The 22,448-nt window shown below is 41.0% G+C and overlaps 1 protein-coding gene across 1 annotated transcript in view; it reads right to left on the bottom strand.

Moving 5' to 3' along the window:
• Window positions 1–5,906: 5,906 nt before the first annotated feature.
• LOC123758390 (zinc finger protein 271-like) overlaps window positions 5,907–22,448 on the bottom strand; it is a 65,696-nt gene continuing 49,154 nt past the window's right edge. The window contains exon 2 of the mRNA XM_045742745.2: window positions 5,907–7,717. Within this exon, the coding sequence (XP_045598701.1) occupies window positions 6,289–7,317 (1,029 nt within the window). The 5' untranslated portion in view covers window positions 7,318–7,717 and the 3' untranslated portion in view covers window positions 5,907–6,288. The remainder of the gene's footprint in view (window positions 7,718–22,448) is intronic.

The raw sequence follows: 22,448 nt of genomic DNA, 5'->3' as shown, positions 1-22,448 counted from the left end.
TCACATTGCTAAGTTCTTGCTCTATTAATTCCATATATGAATGAATGTCTCCTCATGATATTTATCATAATGTTTAATGCTACAGCTATCAGGTCTTTGTGGATTTGTTAGGTCAGTAAGAGTGTCATCAGATATTTGTTTAAGTATTCCCTTTGTTATTGCTAATGAAACACTCATATTAATTTCTACTACTGGTCTACTACAGGCTGTCTTTACAAGTATGTCAACAGTGTCATACTTTGAGATGCCAACATGTGATGGTATCCAAAGGAATTTAATTTCAAATCTATTTTTTTTTTTAGCAGCTAAAACATTCATTTGAATATCACTGACTATTTTCTGGGTGTTACTACTGTGTATGTTCAGTGCCAGAAGCACGATCTTTTAATTACAGTATATAAGTTCACTGTCTTTGTCTTAAAAAAATTCAGTGGCATGGTATATGCCGGCAAGTTTGGTTTGAGTTGTACATGCCCAATCATTGACACACTTCAGTGCTGTATGTACAAGAGAAGATTGTTTAAATAGTAAATGCACATCCAGTACATCTTCCACGTTCTTCTACAGAACCATCAGTATGGCCAAGGTATAGCACCAATACACATTGTTACCCATAACCTGAGTACTCTCAGTGATGCTTTTCAGTATTAACTGTTTTAATAATGTAGAGTGAACACTATGCGCTGAGTGCTTGTGCGCTTGAAGACGCTAGCCCCAGCAACCCCATGGGGTGGCATATAATTTTGTATAAATATTTCAATGTCTCTCAATATTTTTTCTCTGGTTTTTGCTGTAATATCATTCAAAAGTGTGTAATTTGAGAAATTTCCATAATCAAATATGAGGAACATCAATATGCTTGAAAACGTAGTGTGCATATTAGTCACAAACATAGCATATTCTTAGAACAATAAAAGACAGTGTTTTTGCTGTTATTACACTATATACACACACACACATTATATATCACTATCTACATTTCTATGCACCATTACCACTAAGCATTTCTGGTGAGTGTAATAATCATGTAATTGGTTATCAGAGTTCAGCAGATTCCCACATTTGTTTTCATGAAATTGTAACAGAGCCTATTGAATATACTGTACTGTATAGTACAGTATTTTCTTTACATTGTAAATGTTTTTACCATGTGTTTTTCCAAGTTTAATGATGCAATGGGCTGTCAATAATATTAATATTATTTGTATCACAGAATGTGTAGAATATTGGTACTAAAAGATATACAGTATTCATGTAATGTACCAATATGAATACAAATTGTATACAGTTTTTGCCATTGTTAATCTACATACACACATCATATACATCTATCAACTTTTTATGCACCATAGAGAACCAACAAGCAGTTCTGGTGGATGTGGTGATGAAATCAACATAACACGGAACACGAAGTACAAGCAGACGATGCCTCTGCAGACGTTTACAGGCTATTCATGCCCGTACCACCTTTAGGAAGGCATAATCTTTATCAATCAATCTGCAGATGTCACCTGATCCAAGAAAATTCCTCCAAATATACTATGCACATTGCTAAGACTAGCCACAAAAATACTATTGTTATCACATTCCTGTCACTAAATCCTGAATATGAATCTATTTCCACAAGGTTATATTCTAAAGGAGCATGACGTCATTTCAAGGTGGATAGGTACATGCATCAAACAATGGCTTAGTGCTATAGCTGTCTGCCTCACACTGTGAGCATCATAACTAGCATTGTGTTCACTGATATCCAAATGTTGTACATAGTCTTCCTCACAGTTAGGTTCATCAATGATACTATCAAAGCAAAATAATCTCCTTTACTTATTTTATCATTATTATGTGGTGCTGTGGCCCCAGGATACACTGGTGCTGTGGTCCCAGGCTACACAGTGATGCTGTGGCCTCAGGCTACACAGTGGTGCTGTGAGCTCCTGCTGCATGTGCCAGCCTTGGTTGCTCTCTCTGTACTGAGGCTCTCACAGTCAGGAGAGATGCAGACAATTTTTTTTTCAAGATGGCATCTGTTTACTGGAGCCCTGAAAAACAGGATGAGAGCCCCATGCACTCACGGGAGTTTTAAATCTTATGTTATACCTAAAAACAACCCTAGTTGCAATGAACACCATTGATGAAACAACCCTGGTTGTGATGTGCAGTTTAAGGGTTATTGGAACCCCAAGTAAGCTACTTTTTGTACAATTTTTTATAGAGTCCAGAATAAAATAATGATAAAACCAAACCTAAATATTCCTAGGCCTAGTATAGCACATATATGTATTCCTGCCCGAAACGCTTTGCGTAATAGTGGCTTTAGGCATTGTATGTACTAGCTCTATCTATAAATCTATCAATTTTTGTAAAATCTCTTGTATGAATCAAGTAAAGTATCTTTACCTGAATAAACATTTATTTATTTATTATTATTATTATTATTATTTATTTTAGGCCTCAGATACTGTGCCTTAGGCCAAGGATGATCAAGTTAGGTTAGGTTTTATTAGTAACATATACATAAAAACTTTCCAGTTTGTCCAAATTCAATGCTACAAAAGACTACTTTCTAAGTAGACTTTTAGATTAGATAAACATCACTACATATTTGTACTTTTTAACCACATCGTTACCGTAAGTACTTTCATTTTAGGTGGAGGGGCTGCTATACTGTAACTGCACTTTAACAGCTGAAACAATTCTGGAATTTTGTTATGGTACAGTAAATTATACATGTTTTTATATATTTAGACACAAATAATGTATACTATACAATGATTTTGTCCAGATATTAAATATTAATTATACATTATATAAAACAAATGATTTCTAATTTACCTTTTTTGTAGCATAGACTAGTCTAGGTTACCCAGGGAAGCAAATTATATGTTACAGTACTGCACAGTAATGTATGTGATTACCTGAAGGTTTTCTACGAGAAATCCTACCATCTCCTAAAGACAAACTCTACAATCTGTTTTCTTTGCTTTTTTTTATCTCAAAAACACTACTAATACCACAGTCATGTTGCTCTGTTAATCATGTCCCTCTCCAACTACGATAAAATTTCTGAAATAATGCTGTCTTCTTATACTGTACTGTATATGGTGAAGAGGTTCTCACTTGATGACATGGTTTCAACTGGTAAATAATCATATATTCAAGGAAGTCAGTGAAAAAGGCAGGGTACCAAGAAATCAGACCGCATTCACACATTAAACACCCAGAAATAGCAAAACTTGAAGAAAAAATATGATCCTCTGGCAATTACTGAATGTCACAATTTCGATTTCACAGCACATGATAAAAATTTTATTTTAACCACTGCAGAGCACAACATGCATTGAGGCGCTATATTGGTGATGCAAAAGGTGACTTAAGAGCACTCGTAGGTATAGCGTAAAATTCAGAACTCCTGCTGTTACATGGGGTTCACATCAGCTTTCTCAGAGCTCTCGTAAACAGACGCCATTTAAAAAAAAAAATTGTTGGCAACATTCTCGGGTGTGAGAGCCTCAATACTGAGTGAGCAGCCATGGCTGGAGCACGCAGCATCAGCTAACAGCACCGCTGTTCAGCTTGTGACCACGGCATTGCCTAATAATATCAAAATATATATGTAACTGGTATTATTTAGCCATGATAGTATTACAGACTGTGATAAAGATTGTGTACAATGTTAAGATATTAGTAAATCAATGCTGTCCAAGATGTTCACAGTGCTAGTCATAGCACACTGCCATTATTTCGTCCATCTAGGAATCTTCAAACGACTTCTCATGTTCCCTTACAAAATAAACTTATGGTAAATTATTAATTTACAGGATTTAGTGACCAGGATTATGATTATAGCAGAATTGTGGTGATAATTAGCACTGTGCATAGTACGGTGAGAGGAGTAATCTTGGCGAGAGAGGGAGGGAGAGGTGGCATTGTCTGCTGACTCTGTGTGGCAACCTGGTATTGTCTGGACTCACCATACCAGCTTAGTGGTTCACTATGGTGAACATAAATATATATAAAGTCTGTATAGAGTGTAATAACAGCAAAAGGAGTATGTTGGGAGAAGCCATTTTGGTGATTGGGGTGACATCGTCTCCTAGCGTTATATGCTGACTGCTGTGTGACTTACCATGCAGTGTGTGGTGGAAACTATGCTGTTTGGACACCATACCAGCTTAGTTGTATAGTTATGGTGAATAAAACATGTAGATACTTATATATATGTGTAAATAGTGTAATAAAAACAGTAACAGTATGGTAGGAAGTGGAATGTTGGCAAGTTAGTTGTTGAAGGAGTGAGGTAGGGCTGGCTGGGTGTGGCAGCCCACTCTTATTGTTTTGATGTACCATACCAACTTGGTGGTCCATTATGGTGAACAGATATGTAGATAAGTATATACAAAGTATGTATATAGTGAAATAACAGCAAAAACACTGTTTAATTGATCGTAGAATATAATATATATATGTCACATATATGAGCCCCATAATTTTGAGCATAGCGATGTTCCACATATTGAACTATATAAATTCCACAAATTACACACTTTTGAATAATATTACAGCAAAAAACCAGAGCAGAAACGAATGAGAAACATCAAAATAATTGTGAAACATTATATTTGTGGCAACTGCTGCCTCAAGGAAAGGGGTGGCAGGGCCAAATGACCTTGAGCGCTCCATCGCTTAGTGCCCAAAATTTGCTCAACTTCCCAGCTCCATCACTGCTAAAGTATGTCACATACAATATTTTTTTTTTTTAATTTCCCATGATCAGAGACTGCATTTCAACAACATAATATGAAATAATTTTTTGGAAAAAAATTATTTTTGGCGCACCACGAGGTTGTCATATTTTTATAATAATAATAATAATAATTTTTATTTAGGTAAAGGTACATACATAAAGAGATTTTACAAAGTTTGTTGGCTTTATAGATAGAGCTAGTACATACAATGCCTAAAGCCACTATTACGCAAAGCGTTTCAGGCAGGAAAAAACACTAATGACTAAAGCTTAAAACTAATGGGTAAAAAGAATAAAATGTGTTGAGTACAAATAAAAATAGAGGTAAAAGAGGGGGGAACATTGTTGAAAAAGCAGCACAAATACAATTACAAATTATTACAGAAAATTACATTCAAACAGCGTTGATTTGAAAAAAAAAAAAAAAAAAAAAAAAAAACATACATGGGTTGACAACAGAGGGGTAAGGTAGGTTACAGGGAATTTATTAGGTATAGCTTCGTTTTTAACTTAAACTGGTTGAGAGAGGTACAGTCTTTAACATGGTTGGGAAGGTCATTCCACATTCTGGGCCCCTTGATTTGTAGAGCATTTCTGGTTTGATTAAGTCGTACTCTAGGAATATCAAAACTGTATTTATTTCTGGTGTGGTGCTCATGGGTTCTGATACAACCTTCTATGAAGCTTTTGAGATCAGGATTGGCATTATAGTTTAGCGTTTTATATATGTATAATACACATGAGAGAATGTGCAGTGACTTAATGTCTAACATGTTCAGAGATTTGAGTAGGGGTACCGAGTGATGTCTGGGGCCAGAATTGGATATTGTCCTAATAGCAGCTTTGTGTTGAGTAATTAGAGGACGTAAGTGATTTTGGGTAGTAGAGCCCCAAGCACAAATACCATAGTTGAGATATGGATAGATAAGGGAGTAATAGAGAGTCACCAGGGCAGGGCGTGGTACATAATATCTGATCTTAGAAAGAATGCCCACAGTTTTTGAAACTTTTTTTGATATGTTTAGAATGTGTCCCTGGAAATTCAGCTTGTGGTCAATGAGAATACCCAGGAATTTGCCATCTAATTTGTTACAAATTTGGGTATTGTTTATTTTGAGATTTATTTGATTAGAGGATTTATTGCCAAACAGAATATAGAAAGTTTTGTCAATGTTAAGGGTGAGTTTGTTGGCAGTTAGCCACAGATGGACTTTATTTAGCTTAGTATTTACTGTGGCATTTTAATGCAGAGCAGTGCAGTGGTTAAATGTGAATTTTCAGAGGGAGCAAAATCAGTCTGTTATTTAGAAGTAATGGTACAGCAGTCACTAATCTGAGGTTCAGACTTGGAAGGTTCCACTGCAATTTAAATCTTTTTGATACTCTGTATGAGCTCTGTGAAAAATAACACCATTCAAGGATGAGCTTTGTTAAAGTTTGATCAACTTTTGATAAAGTTTATATAAGGGAAACATTTAACAATAATAGCTTGTCCATTAATGCTGTTTTTATCCACATACTTGTCTGCAGGTCTCATTGACTTACCTGGTACTACACTTCAACATTGTATGAATTCTTGCATGTTTTAATAAACTTGACTGGGCTGAAAAAGCTTTGTGACATTCAAAACATTGATAAGGTCTCTCTCCTGTATGAATATTCATATGTTTCACTAAACATGATTTGACTGAAAAGTCTTTTTTACACACTGAACACTGATATGGCTTCTCTCCTGTATGAATTCTCATATGTTTTACTAGAACTGATTTATGTGAAAAGTTTTTTGGACACACTGAACACTGATATGGTTTCTCTTTAGTATGAACTCTCAAATGCATCACAAGGTTTGATCTAATTGAAAAGTCTTTTCGACACAATGAACACTTATATGGCTTTTCGCCTGTATGAATTCTCATATGTTTTGCTAAAATTGATTTATGTCTAAAGTTTTTTGGACACAATGAACATTGATATGGTTTCTCTCCTGAGTGAATTCTCGTGTGATTTACTAAAGATGATTTATGTGAAAAGTATTTTAGACATTCCAAACACTGATATGGTTTTTCTTGAGTATGAACTCTCATATGTTGTTTGAGATGTGATTTAATGGAAAAGTCTTTAAGACACACAAAACATTTGAATGGTTTCTCTCCAGTATGAACTCTTATATGCTTTACTAGATTTGAATTAAGTGAAAAGCTCTTTACACACTCTGAGCACTTAAATGGCTTTTCTCCTGTATGAACTCTCATATGATTGACTAGTATTGATTTTGTTGTAAAGTTTTTTAAACACTCTGAACACTGATGTGGTTTTTCTCCAGTATGAACTCTTGTATGTGTTACTAAAGCTGATTTCTTTGAAAAGACTTTAAGACACACTAAGCACTGATATGGTTTTTCTTCTTTATGAATTCGCATATGTTGTACTAGATTTGATTTGATTGAAAAGTTTTTTAAACACTCTAAACATTGGTATGGTTTCTCTCCTGAATGAACTCTCATATGTATTACAAGTTTTGAGTTGCTCAAGAAGTCTTTTTGACACTGCAAACAATGATGTGGATTCATTCTTATATTAATATAATTTTTGTTTACTTCAGCTAGTTAGTTCAAAGTATTTTAGACAATTTGATTTGTTCTTCTTTAGTAAGAATTCTCAAAGGTTTACTAAAAGCACATCTTTGAGTAATATGACTTCTTTCCAGAATGACCTTTCATGTGTGCTGTTAGAATTTATCAAGTCTTTTAGATATAATAAACACTTCTGAGTGAACATTTCTCTCACATTAAGAGAGATGTTTGTGAATTTCTTTCAGACAATGAGTAAAAGAAAAGACAGTTTAAGCACTGTCTATAGAAACTCTCAAAATGCACACCACTTCTAGACTAAGACATAGATGATATACAGCTGGCAGACTGATGATTTACAACCAATGGCACCATTGTCGTTTATCGGTTCTCAGCGATGCTGCAGAGTAGAAATTAGAGTAAATGGATGTTACTTTGAACATAATTATTTTTGTTTCTTTTTGGGTAAATTTTTTCCACTCATATTAGACAAAACCTAACTGAACCTAACCAAGCTGAATAAAACCAAATCTAGCCGACCTAACTTCATAATAAAGAAAAACAAACTGAATCCTATCCTAACCAAGAAACAGTTATGATGAAAATTTTGTAATATGAAAAGCCATGTGTAAAATATGCTTTCTGGGAAAAACAAAATAATTAAGAACAGGAACTTTACTGTGGATAACACTTTGCTCACAAGAGATTTTTTATAATCTGACAGATGAAAAACCCCCATCTAAGAAATTAAATAATAGAAAATAATGTAAGGTAATGAGGTCACTCAAATAACAAACAGGTAAAAAGTGTAAAGAAAGACAGAGGTTACCTACCAAGAAGTCAGAAAATTTATCTTGCCAGAGTTGATTACTCTGGCCTACTAATTCATATATATACCTTCGATGCAGTTTAGGTAAATATACGGCATACCTATATTCACTTTCAGTTCAAAGTTACATGATATGCCTTCACTCTGTGTTCAAGAGAAGTAACTTAATTAGTACAGAAATATACTTTTCCTATAAGAATGGGTCTAATAATGCCATTGGAATTTTAGCTAACATAACTGTTTATTGTGTCACTGTCATTCCTACATTATTTATATTAACCAATTACTGCGCAACTATCAAATATGACAAGTACTCGGTGCGCAGGAAAAAAATAATTCCCCCAATTTTTTCCTCTTCTTATACTGTACTGTTAAAGCATATAAGTTCTTTTTTATCTTCTTATACTGTACTTTTTAGTTGTAGTTTTTTTATCGTGGAAACTAAAAAAAAAAAAAAAAAAAAAAACGCTGAATGTAATGAAACGCCAGTTTCTAGGTGAGCCCCGGAGATTCCCTGAAGCTATCTTACTGATCAAGTGCCATACTACTTGAGTGTCATCAGTCGTAGAGTTCTTTGTTGCCTACCGGGGACCAGAGCCAGAACCTGGACCCCCTCAGAGAGGCACAGGGAGCAATAGCCTATGAACACTTTACATCAAAAGTATATCATACTTGCTATAGACGAGGGTAGCCACCCAGAAAGGAAGGCAAAACAAAACAAAACAGACCACTGCCTGGTTGAAAATTGCAACCTATATCCTCAAAAGAGCAAATGACCTCCCCCAGGAAGCAAACAAACAAACAAGCAAACCTTCGTCAAAGTAACCCCCTGTGCCATAGCTCTCCGCTGAGAGGGGGAGTTGGCTCGGTTGAGCCAGGCCGTTGCCAGTCAGTTCTTTGAATGATGAAAACAGCCGACCAGAGGGAGGGAGGGTGTCAGGGAGCCTCTGGGGCTTACTCAGAAACTGCCGTTTCATTACATTCAACGCTGGTTTTCTGTAGGGAGCCCAGTTGGCTCCCTGATGCTATCAACAGAGAAGGAAAAACAGGGACTTACCAGGAAGGCGGCAGCATCACAGGTCTCAATCCAAAGAAGAGAAAGCCAGCCTCGATAGAAGCCCCAATGCAACAATGAGGGCCTAAGACGTACACAATGGTACATGGCGGGCAGGACCCCTGTTTGACCTCCAAAACCCCCCGTGCCCGAATATCATCCCACGACATATTACCAAAGAGCAAAATATTTCCTAACATCATGGGCATGCAGGTAGACCACAGGTTGTCTAGACTTAATGACACTGCAGACGACCTAAGACAAGGAAAACCAGATCAACCCAGAACATATCCACAGACACAGAATCATTTGCTCGCAGGTAGCTGCGCAAAGAAGCTACTGGACACAGCCTGTGATACACCCCCAGTTGAACCAACCATGCATTCACAACCAACGAACACCTCTGGAAGCCCGCAGTCTCATTCCTCCCTGAAAAGAAGGAGACGGCTGCAAATGAACAAAACGACCACTAGCATCAAACAAACAGACATAGCCCCACTACACAAGGGAGGGAGCAAAGCATTGGCAAAAAATTATAGACCAGTTGCACTAACATCGCACATCATAAAAGTATTTGAGAGAGTGATTAGGAGTCAGGTCACTAATTTCATGGAGACCAACGACCTTCACAACCCAGGCCAACATGGATTTCGAGCGGGAAGATCGTGCCTCTCACAGCTACTTGAGCACTACGACAAAGTCACTGAGGCATTAGAAGAGAAACAGAATGCTGATGTGATATACACGGACTTCGCAAAGGCTTTCGATAAATGTGACCATGGCGTGATAGCACACAAAATGAAGTCAATGGGAATAACCGGTAAAGTAGGACGCTGGATACTCAGTTTTCTGTCAAACAGGACTCAGCGAGTAACTGTCAACCATATAAAATCTAGTCCAAGTGCAGTGAAAAGCTCTGTACCTCAGGGTACAGTCCTTACACCGCTGCTTTTCCTTATTCTCATCTCAGATATAGACAAAAATACAAGTCACAGCTTCGTATCATCCTTTGCAGATGACACAAAAATCAGTATGAAAATTACCTCGGCTGAGGACATTGAAAAACTTCAAGCTGATATTAATAAAGTTTTTGACTGGGCATCAGAAAATAACATGATGTTTAACAGTGATAAATTCCAGGTACTCAGGTACGGTAAAAATGAGGACCTTAAACATAATACAGAGTACAAAACACAATCAAATGTACCCATAGTAGGAAAACAGCATGTAAAGGATTTGGGAATAATAATGTCTGACGACCTAACGTTTAAGGAGCATAACCAAGCAAATATTGCGACAGCCAGAAAAATGATAGGATGGATTACGAGAACTTTCAAATCCAGGGATCCCATCACAATGGTTGTACTCTTCAAGTCACTTGTGTTGTCCCGTCTTGAGTACTGCTCAGTACTCACTTCCCCCTTCAGAGCAGGAGAGATTGCCGAAATAGAGGGAATACAGAGAACATATACGGCACGCATAGACACAAATTATTGGGATCGTCTCAAAGCCCTCCAAATGTACTCACTAGAAAGAAGACGAGAGAGATATCAAATAATATACACCTGGAAGATACTGGAGGGCCAAGTACCAAATCTACACAGTAAAATAACAACGTACTGGAGTGAACGACATGGAAGAAAATGTAGAATAGAACCAGTGAAGAGCAGAGGTGCCATAGGCACAATCAGAGAACACTGTATAAACATCAGAGGTCCGCGGTTGTTCAACGTCCTCCCAGCAAGCATAAGAAATATTGCCGGAACAACCGTGGACATTTTCAAGAGGAAACTAGATTTATTCCTCCAAGGAGTGCCGGACCAACCGGGCTGTGGTGGGTATGTGGGCCTGCGGGCCGCTCCAAGCAACAGCCTGGTGGACCAAACTCTCACAAGTCGAGCCTGGCCTCGGTCCGGGCTTGGGGAGTAGAAGAACTCCCGGAACCCCATCAACCAGGTATCAACCAGGTAAACAAAACCCCCAGCGTCGGAGAAGAGCATGAAGCTTCCCCGCCCAAACCCCAAAAGCCAAAGCCAACAAAGACAATGCTTTCCAAAAGCAACCACGAACCGAAAGGGTCACCACAAACCGAGGCAAAGAAAGAAAGGAAAGAACCTAGTCCAAAGACCAAGATGGCTCAGGCAGCACTTAAGCAGGCCGGAGGTGAAAAAACACACGAGAATGCTTGCAGATCGAGAAAGAATTGACATCCACCCTGAATGCAAGCTGCAGTGGCTCTGCCAACGCCGCACGATAAAAAGTGATAGTATTTGGTATGAGATGCCACTCCAGAAAAAGCCAAAAGGACAAAATGACCATGTCCGACACAGACGAAACCTGACGAAGAGAAAGAAAATGGCTGAAAACCTACCAAGCAACCTTATACTGTCGCTGAGAAGAAGACACAATGAAATTAGCCACCTGATCACCATACAAATATCGATACACATGCTTCAGAAAAAGCAGATGTGCATTGCAGAGGTCAAACCAGCAAGGTACCTCACCGGCCCGACCTGCTGAAAAAGGCGAAGCCACAGAAAAATGCCTGGATTCGGACACAGAACGAGTAATGAACGAAATAAAGGCTGGGCCAGCCACCATGCGAAAAGAAGCACCCGACCTTGAATGGATTCCAGCTGAGCCAGAAACTGGAGCAACAGTTGGATCGTGGGAAAATGGTACAGGAACCCCCAACCTCGACCAGTTCTGCCAAAAAGCGTCTACTACGAAGGCCTCACAGTCGGGAAAAGGTGCCACGTACACAGGAAAATTCCAAGACCATGCAGATGCAAAGAGGTTCACCTTAGGGTGCCAGCAAAGTCAAAGGAAGTAACCGGCATCGACTGTCCACTCTGTGGAAATGAATGGGAATGAAGGAATAGAGCGAGACAGGCCATCTGCCAGGACGTTGGATACTCCCTGAATGTGAACGGCTCAGAGCTAAAACTCCAAGAACTCAGCAGAATAGCTACCCGAAGCAACCAGCACCAAAGAGTCATGGACCGAAGAGCTCTCTCCCTGGTTGAGATAATGAACCTCTGGTAAACAGTCCGAATGGAGCTGAATCGCCTGTTACGAACCCGGATCCAGCGTCCGAGCACGGAGCAGTGACGACCGCGCCATCTGTGGGTCAGCTCCCGAAACCCCCACCAAATGGACGACGACACCTGGTGAGGACAAGGTGTACTGGCCACAAGGGCCAGTTTCCAGTCCTGTTCAGCGCTCAACACAGCCGCTGCTGACCTCTGGTGAGGTGGTGCTCAGACAACAGCGCCATCTATGGAGTGGATACGACGGGCGTTTGTGTCTGAGCCTGTAAGTGAGGTGCTTTAGTGTGTCCCTGTTATTGATGACGTGTCTGCTTAGAGTCGACCTGGGACTGCTGTGATGGAAGTTGAGTCAGTCTACCCACGGCAGCCGTCTCCATACCTTGTGCTTTGCTGCAGCAGCTGTGAAGTCGTCTCCCGGAAGAACACTGTGGTGTTACCCTGCCTGTGAAGCGGCAGTGAAGGGTTGTCGTACCCGGGACCGACTGCCGGAGACGATTAACCACTGGGGTATTGAGGACAGGAGAGTGATTTGTGGTATCACACAAGGCTCCTGACTAGGGCGCTACCCTAGTATCGCTCGTGGAGTGGCCTGACCAGCGTTGCTGATCCGGAACCTGCCAGCAGACCTGCTGGACTTGTGGTTGACGGCCTCCACGGCGGTGCCCCCAGTGGAACTGTGTTTTGGCTGGCCTGTGGCCAGGGTAGACTCAGCTTGTCGAAAGGATTCGTCAAAGAGGCCACAAAAGCACCGAGGACTTGGCACCGAGAGTTGGGATCCAGAGTCTTCAGGAGAAGACGATAGTGTATATAATTCCCTTGTGCAGTGTTAATACCCCTTCCCCTGAGTAACCTTTTTATTATATTATTTATTTGGTGATGGTAATAATTATAATCTTAAGTTTTTGCCTTTATTTCCCTTCCCCTTTAAGTTACTTGCGTCACGGATCTCATCCCTTGAAAGCCACTACTGGCTTGGGGCCGGATACCACTTCCTCTAATAACATCAGAGTACGAACTCAGTTGCGACCCGAGAGGGCCGTAACATCGCCGAGTCCCGAGAAAGATTTGAAGACCATCCCAGCCCATGCAGCCTCAGTATCAACATTCACCACTCAACCAAGGTAGGACAAGTTCTCCTGGTTTGCAGACTTTCATTATTGCCTTTGATGACGAAGATAGGAGTGTTTTCGGAAATAGCAAGGCGCAAAGTATCCTGTATAATGCCATTCCCAAGATATTTAAGATCAAAGTGCATGATATTAGACCAAATAAACAAAAGAACTTAATCGCAATGGACCACAAACACTTCGAGGAACTAGAGCTTTCAGATGTTACTGACATCTGTGGACATAAAGTCAGATGCTACCAACCACTAGGAGACCGATTAGCAAAATATGTAATCAGACATGTTGTAGACATGACATCGTGCAGATGACATCAAGACACAACTTTAGGCGGATGACATTCCAATCTTCAGAATAAAAAAATTTATGCGTAGAACAAACGGAGAACTGAGTGATACAGGCACTGCCCCGCTTACTTTTCTAGACTACTTTTCTCCTTAATCGGTTTTGGATTAAAGGTTTCCTATATAAACTAGAGGTGTACGTACCACGTCCCAATCGATGCTTCAGATGCAAAGGTTTCAACCATACCTCGAAAGGCTGCATCAAAGACATTAAATGTGCGGAAATGCTCTGGTTCCCATTACACACAAAACTGTGTGTCAGAAATACTCACCTGCTCAAACTGTGGTGGCGATCATGACATTACATCCAAACAATATCCTTCATACATAGCAGCAAAAACTAAGGTTCTCACTACCAACAACCTGCAGTAGTGCATTGAAACAACTTAAATCAGTCCATCATCAACTGCTTGACATGCTTGACCGCTTGACATTAAACTCTTATTGTTTACTGTCTGGTTGTGACTGTGAAAGCAATTACTATACGAGTACTGGAACACTTGATGATATATTGGACTTGTATCCAAGATTGACCATGTAATATATCAATCATACAATGTATATATATGATGTAACTATATAACCTGAGCTTGTAAAAGCACCTTCATCACCTTCAGTGATTAACCCTCAAACCGCGCATATCATATATAAATGATATCAGTGACAAAACCGAAACTGCGCACATCATTTATATATGATTTCGTGTCTAGCGCTATAATTTAAACGCCCTGCGTGGGATAGGGGTAGTCATCGGCGAGCCTCGACCAAACATAAACAAACCCCGCCTGGGAAAAAAATCCAGCGTGGGTCCCCTTTGTGTACAGAGCTCAGTTACCCGGCAGACACCATGGCGAGCGCATCACGTTCCGACGACCGACCCCGCTCAGCGAGACGTTCCTCGCTACCTCTGACCGAGGACGAAATTACTTGTAATTTGTTCCCGGATGGTGATGAGTCTGATATAGACGACTCAGACTTTGATCATGACTATACACAGCCCTCAGAGGTGGATACGACCGACGACGAGTGTAAACATGCTGGCTTCACCAGGGCTAGCCCTAGCATCTCGCCCATGCCTCCTCGCCCTCACTCCACCCCAATTTCTGCAAGACCACACAGTTCATGTGCTCCCTTGCAAGATATTAATGTTTTGCTCGACGATTCTGAAGAAGGTGAACCATTTTCCGGTTTTAGTGACTTAGAATCAGAAAATAGTTTCGCTAGTGCCAGTGGAGGAGTGTGTGGTGTTGCCAAGCGACAATTTGTCGCATCAGCAGCATCTGGCCAAGCCATGCGGCACCACATGGCATCACATGAACAAAGACCCTCAACATCGAGGAATTTTCCATCACCATCCCTGCCCGCCCCTACTGTTCCTAGACCTGCTTCAGCTCCTGGTACACGGTTTCCTCACCGTGGTGCCGCTATTGGCTCTAGAAAGACACCCGGTGTTTTTGTGTGAAGTGATGGGACAGATTTTGTTTCACAAATTCCTGTTTTTGATAATTCGGATGATGGAATTACAGACATTTTTCCCTGATAAAGGTGCAGATATGTGTGAAATGGACTATTTTACTGCATATTTTGATGAGCCGCTAATGGAACATCTTGTTCATGAAATGAACAAATATGCAAGTGATCTCATTGATGAGAAGGAGTTATCCGATTTTTCACGTTTGCAGCAATGGAAAGATACGACTGTAGGTGAAATGTATGTGTTTTTGGCACTGTGTATGTTGATGAAACATTGTGTCAAACACATAATCGACCATTATTGGAGCAGAGACCATACTGTTCCAACACCAATGTTTGGCAAATATATGTCTCGAGACCGATTTGCGATAATCCTCAGGTGTCTTCACTTTGCAAATGATGAAGACAGGAATGATGATGATAGGCTTTGGAAGGTAAGGCACGTGCTGAATGAACTTATCAGAAAGTACAGGGATTTCTACGTACCAGCTCAGAAGCTTGTGATTGACGAATCCCTTGTGCTTTTCAAGGGACGTCTTGCCTTCAAGCAATATATATTCCCTCCAAATGCCACCGATTTGGATTGAAATTCTTTGTACTCTGTGACTGTGAAACAGGAATTGTTACATATGATAATGTATACGGGTACAAATGTAGACATTCCTGCTAATGACCAACATGGCTTCTCAGGTAGTGTTGTGAAGTCACTGCTTGCACCATATCTGAACAAGGGCCACATATTGTACACAGATAACTATTATACCAGTCCCTTGCTAACTAGGTTCTTGCTTGATAATAGAACTGGAGTGTGTGGCACAGTGAAGGCAAAACGAAGGGAAATGCCAGTTTCCAGGTGCTATGCAGGTTGGTGATTGCGAGCTCAGAAAAACAGGTGGAATACTTTCAGTGCAGTGGAAAGACAGGCGTGAAGTGAACATGTTGACCACCATTCATGCTGGAACAATGCTGGACAGTGGCAAGGTGAACAGAACCACCAGAGAAATAATCTATAAGCCAGATTGTGTCTTGGACTATAACATCAACATGCGTTTGGTGGATAAATGTGATATGATGGTGGGGGCAGTGGAGTGTGTACGGAAAACAGTGAAGTGGACCAAGAAAATGTTTTTCCACCTTGCTGATGTAACAATGCTGAACAGTTACAATATGTATCGTGTCAAAACAGGTGGTAAACGTAATTTCCGTGCATTCAATTTTACTGTAGTAACACAATTACTACAGAAGTTTGGCAAAGTAATTCCTGGTGTACAGAGGCCCATTCTGAACCCGGTATTGCACCATGCTCCAACACTCAGGCTCGCTTTCAGGGATGCCTTTTTGACACACAATCTCAGGTTTTTACCACCAACTGGAAAGCGTGCAGTAGGCCAGCGTGCGTGTGTAGTATGCTGGTCAACAACCAAGAGGGAACGGAAAAGAAAAATGGTGATGACTTGGTGCACAGTGTGTTAGGTCCCTCTGTGCCATGTCCGATGTTTCAGCAAGTATCACAGTCTTGATGACTTCTAAATGTCCAAGACTGGTGCCAAAACATGTAAATACAGAATAAGTGAGTGTATATAGTGGAAATAAATCATAAGAAATAGTATATTTTATTGTGAAATAAGACATTTTTGTGCAAATACTTGTGACACTAATATGTGGATACAATATACATTGACAACAGTTTTATGTTTATAAATCATCTTGTGAGAACATATTGAACCACACCAGTGAAAAAAATGGGTGTAAAATACGCCATAGATACTGTAAATAATAACGCGAAAATAAATTCGCGGCAACTCGCGCTCCTCCTCCGTCGTGCCTGACTCACCCCGAGCGCACAGCAGTCCAGCAAAGATCAGGCGTGACGTCATCGATGATCTTCTCGGGTCATTTACGTCCACGGTAAGTGTAATTAATTTTTTTTATTATTTTTCCCGTGCTCAGGGAACACAAATGAAGAGATTAAAAAGAAAAAAAAAATTTTGAATTTTTTTTTTGTTGCGCGTGTGGGTGTTAATTCCATTTGGACCCCTAGCGGTTTGAGGGTTAAGGGCTTAATTGCACACTAGTTTCTTTATCAGCTATCTCACCCTGTCAGAGTAAATGAGACTAATGTATGTGAACGCATGTGTGTGTGTATATATGTATGTTTATGTGTGTGTGTATGTATATGTATGGGTATAAAGTATATATGGAAGCTGATCAGAATTACATTTCACCTTTGTGAATGTACATTAATGACACTATGTAAATGACACATCAAACACTTTATGTAGGGCATACGTAAATCTGTGTATCTATGTATTTACGTATGTAGGTTAGCTTAGCATTTTAAAAGCACCGAATCACATTCTGTGGTTGAGTGTTCAATAAACCCTTGAACTATATGTTTAACACTTCTCTATCCCTGTCCATGGAGGACAGAAAAAAATGTATATATGCTGGTTAGCATTGTAAATGTGTGGCCACGTCTGTGGTAGAAAAAAGAAAAAAAAAAAAAAAAAAAGCCTGACTGACTGTGAATGGCTGATTGACTGTTAATGGCTGATTGACTGTTAATGGCTGATTGACTGTGAATGGCTGGCTGACTGTGAATGCCTCATTGACTGTAAATGCCTGACTGACCATAAATACCTGACTGACTGTAAATACCTGACTGACCGTAAATGTCTGACTGACAGTAAATGCCAGACTGACTGTAAATGCCTGACTGACAGTAAATGCCTGACTGACCATAAATGCCTAATCGGTTGCTACCACAACTGTGAATGCTTGAATGCCTTTGGTTATGACTACCTGTGACTGGTCTTGACTGTGAATGGTTGACTGATTTCTTGTCACTGTATATGACTGGCTGCCACATAACAGGCAGTGAAATGTGTGAAAGAAAAATTTGGAACCAGTGATGCAGATATGAAAGCGTTTAATGCGAGCAGAGGACGGTCCTTCTAAACACTCACCTCCCCCTTCCCTCCCTTTTCATTGTCTACCAAATGCTAAGAAGAGTCCTCAGTAAAGGTAAAGTGCAGTTAAATGTTCACTTATTTCATTTATGGTTTATATTTGTACCAGATTGTTTTATGAATTAAAAATATGAGTAGTAGTATTTTGTATACAATGTAATTTTAAGTAATATTTTTGGGGGGTGGGGAATGGGTTAAGTGAATCTACATTATTTCTTTAGGGAAAATTAGTTTCAGTGTACGAAAATTTGGTGTATGTGTTTCTTATGAGAAAATTCATTTCGGAAACCGGGTCACGCAGAAGGTACGGACATAGGGCCACCCGAGTCACCACTAGGGAACTCGAGAGGAAGGAAACTTCCAGAAAGATGAAACCAAAGAGCCCAAAGACACTTGGAAATGAACCTTAGGGGAGCCCACACCCAATTGAAACACATACAGGGAGAGAAGAAGGAACCCACCGCCCCTTGCAACACAAGCCCCTTCACAGAAGGCACGAAGGCCCACAAAGGATCGAATGGGACCCAACGGCACTCTGACTGTGAGCCCTGGGAACTGAAGATGAGGGCCCTAGGGTAGAACCAACATCCATGCCCACTGCTCACGATTGAAAAGCAGAGTCCAAGGGAGAGGCTTCAACAGAAGGGGCCTGTTGGAAAGACCCAGAAGCCACAGCATGAGCATAAGGCTCAGCTGCCTCCACGCCTCAGTAGAAAGGGGAAAACCCCGGAACAGCTCAAGCCACATTCTGAGCCCTGCCCTGACCCCACAATTCTCAAATGTTTCTGAGCTGAAAACAGGGGAGGAGGAGAAGAAGGGCAAACCACACCTGCCAGGGAAGGAAGAGGAGGAGCAGGTGGAACCGCAGTTGAAGTAACCAACACCCCCAAATCCAAGACCCTAAACACCAAGCGAGGAAAATCCAGGGCATCCAACCGGGCACACAACCCAGATCGCTGCAGCCAACAATGCAAAAGGTCGCTGCCTGATACCTCCAAAATACATTAGGATTGAGGGAAAAAAATTGTCACATGTGGGGGAACAAGACCCACATGACTCAGGGTCAAAGGTGTCACCGACTCTACAGGCAGTATACTGCTACAGGCAGTCTGGCGGAGGTAGACGTGTGAACGTTGCCTGGTGGCACAGGCGACGAACAAACCCTCAACTTTGCACAAATTGAGAGCAAATTCGGAGGAGGTAACCAGAGTACAACCGAGTTCACAGGGGCTTCCCAGGGTCACGGAACTTTCCTCTCAAATCACTAAATGCCTTCCGCACTTTCCACAGTCTGTCTTCATTAGCATTGTTCTCAAAGTGCAGGCACCTGAGAAACAGAAGGAACCTATCACATGACATGTACCTGTTGAATAAGGGGGGGGGGGTTGGAACAAGGCTGTCTTTGTTCCAATAATCCTTGATCACGTGTTTATCTCATGCCTCATCATCATGCACAACACTAAAAACACATACATTTCCTTATTAGTCATGTCTTTCCAACATGTCAAGCGAGAGGCAGGTAAAATTCCAGAGTCAATGAGTTCCTGAGCATATCCGTTCATCTCTGCAACGAGATGGTCCATGAATGGCTGATCAAAATATGCCATAAAATAATCAGTTTTCAGACATATCATCACCAATATACAGGAATAAGGGTGTCACACCAATATCAGTATCATCAAATGCTGGAATTTGTGGGACAAAATTGGCACTATCCTCCCACACAAGTACACCCATGTTTTTGCTTTGATTTTGACAGCCAACACCAGCACGAGCACCACCAGCATGGGTGCCAACACCACGGCCAACACCAACACGAGCACCACCAGCATAGGCGCCAACACCACGGTTCCATTGTCTTGAGCTAGAGCTGTGTATGGGTATGCCAGAAGATGAGGCTGTTTTACGTAGTATAGGCCTACCACGAACACATGATGTCGAGGGTACACTGTTGTCATTGTCCTCAGGTTGCGTGACACTCTGGCGCTTGCCTCGGCGAGGTGCTGGGGCAACAAAACCCCGCCTACAGCTAGTAACACCATAGCCACGTGCATGCTGACCAAGATATTGACTAAGTGAACTGATTCTAGGTCTAAAGATATAATCACTGGAGCACTAACTCTGGACAGAAGAGCCTCCAATTGCAACAGGTGGACCCACTGTGCGATAAACACCATCAATACAATCGATATAACAAACACAATCACTGAGAGGGGTGTCAATGAAATACATGCAGACTTTGTAATGCCAACCCTTTGGGAATCTCCGCCAGCAGACTTTAAGATATGAATGCCTCATCATCATGCACAACACTAAAAACACATACATTTCCTTATTAGTCATGTCTTTCCAACATGTCAAGCGAGAGGCAGGTAAAATTCCAGAGTCAATGAGTTCCTGAGAGTCTGATCTTACTAAGCCTCTGACTGGCCCACTAAGTGTTGCTTGTTTCTGTTTTACTTTGGCGGAGTATGAGTATTTATGACTCGAATGGTCACTTCAGTAAGATTTTGTCCCATGTGTTTAACAACTTCTTCTGCTCTGTTGAATCTAAGTTGAAATCTTAATGGGTTTGTAACTGCACTGTGTTAGATAATGTTCCAGTGGTCTGTCGGGCATTTCTCCACAGTGCTGACATTTCCTCTCATCTTCCAAAACCTGTAAGCCTATTTCCCATGCACATGGGTATCCAAGCCTGATGCGATGTAAGTGTACTTCTGTTGTTCTACTGCTCCCTTTCATCAAACTAAGTGGTTCGTAGTTGGATGAAATCTTGTACCAATCCGCAGATCCTGATGTTGCAACTGCTGCATTGTGGTCACTATACATTTTTTGCATTGCTGTTTCTAATTACTTTCTTAATCTATGATAGACTGTGGTATGTAAATGTCTACATTTCTTCTCTTAGTTGCAAGTTTTGCAGTTTCGTCTGCAATGTCATTTCCTATTATTCTCACATGACTTGGCACCCAGTTGATAAGTACCCAACTGGGTACTTGTCGCTTGAGTGTTTGCATTAATGATATGACATTTGTGATCAGATGGATGTTATCACATATGTGTTCTTGTTGCAAGGTTTCATTGGCAGTTCTCGAATCTGTATGTGCGATAACATTTTGTCGGTGTTCAGCAAGAGCATGTTCCAAAGCCTTTTTGAATGACTAGCATCTCTGTTTGTAAAATCGAACACCCATTTGAGAGTCTCCAACTATTTACAGAGTTTCCTGCTTTAACTGCAGCTCCGGTTTCTTGTCCCTGCTGGTCTACTGATCCATCTGTGAAGTAAGTGAAGCTGTCAGATGCCAAGTTTGCTTCTATATATGTGCAATATTACATAGCAGATGAGGATTTGTCTGGTTCTTTTTTCCTTCAAGAATCAGAGGCTTAGGGCCCGCGCAGGAATATCCCTGCAAAAAAAAAAAAAAAAACCAAAGCCGCCTGTACTCTGTTCATCAACACTGCTTATATCTGAGCCTATGTCACTGAACCCCAAAAATGACTCATCATCTATACTATCACCCAGTAGACTCATGTCTGATGACACAGATGGTGATGGTAACTCAAGTGGTGTTGACCCAGGGCAGCGTGGGAGGCCAGGCAAGACGCATGTACTGTACACACTCTCGACATCGTCCACCGCATTCTCCCCATCACTCGTGTCAGATGCCTGTTAGGCTTGTATCTGGACAGTAGTCTAAATCGTCAGTAAACGGTCCATCATCAAACAATATGTCCCATATTTCATCCTCTGAGAGTCGTTTTGCAGCACTGCGGCTGACTGTGGACCGGAAGTTCGTAGATGATGCATCAACATGGGTTGCTACCTTGAAATTGAGGTTCCCCACAGCTGTAGGGCATGCTGGTATTTTTATCAAAATGGCAGACAATCACTGGAGGCCTCAGGCATCTATTTTGTATCCAAGTCACCGTGCGCCAGATTTTGAAGCGTACCTGGTTGATGGGGTTCTGGGAGTTCTTCTACTCCCCAAGCTAGGCCTGAGGTCAAGCTTGACTTGTGAGAGTTTGGTCCACTAGGCTGTTGCTTGGAGCGGCCCGCAGGCCCACATGCCCGGTTGGTCCGGCATTCCTTGGAGGAAACAATCTAGTTTCCTCTTGAAGATGTCCACGGTTGTTCCGGCAATATTTCTTATGCTCGCTGGGAGGGTGTTGAGCAACCGTGGACCTCTGATGTTTATACAGTGTTCTCTGATTGTGCCAATGGCACCCCTGCTCTTCACTGGTTCTATTCTGCATTTTCTTCCATATCGTTCACTCCAGTACGTTGTTA

The sequence above is a fragment of the Procambarus clarkii genome, chromosome 11 (assembly GCF_040958095.1).
Source record: "Procambarus clarkii isolate CNS0578487 chromosome 11, FALCON_Pclarkii_2.0, whole genome shotgun sequence".
Taxonomy (NCBI): Eukaryota; Metazoa; Arthropoda; class Malacostraca; order Decapoda; family Cambaridae; genus Procambarus; species Procambarus clarkii.
The sequence above is the reverse complement of the archived record's forward strand: the minus strand, read 5'-3'. Positions and strand labels throughout refer to the sequence as shown.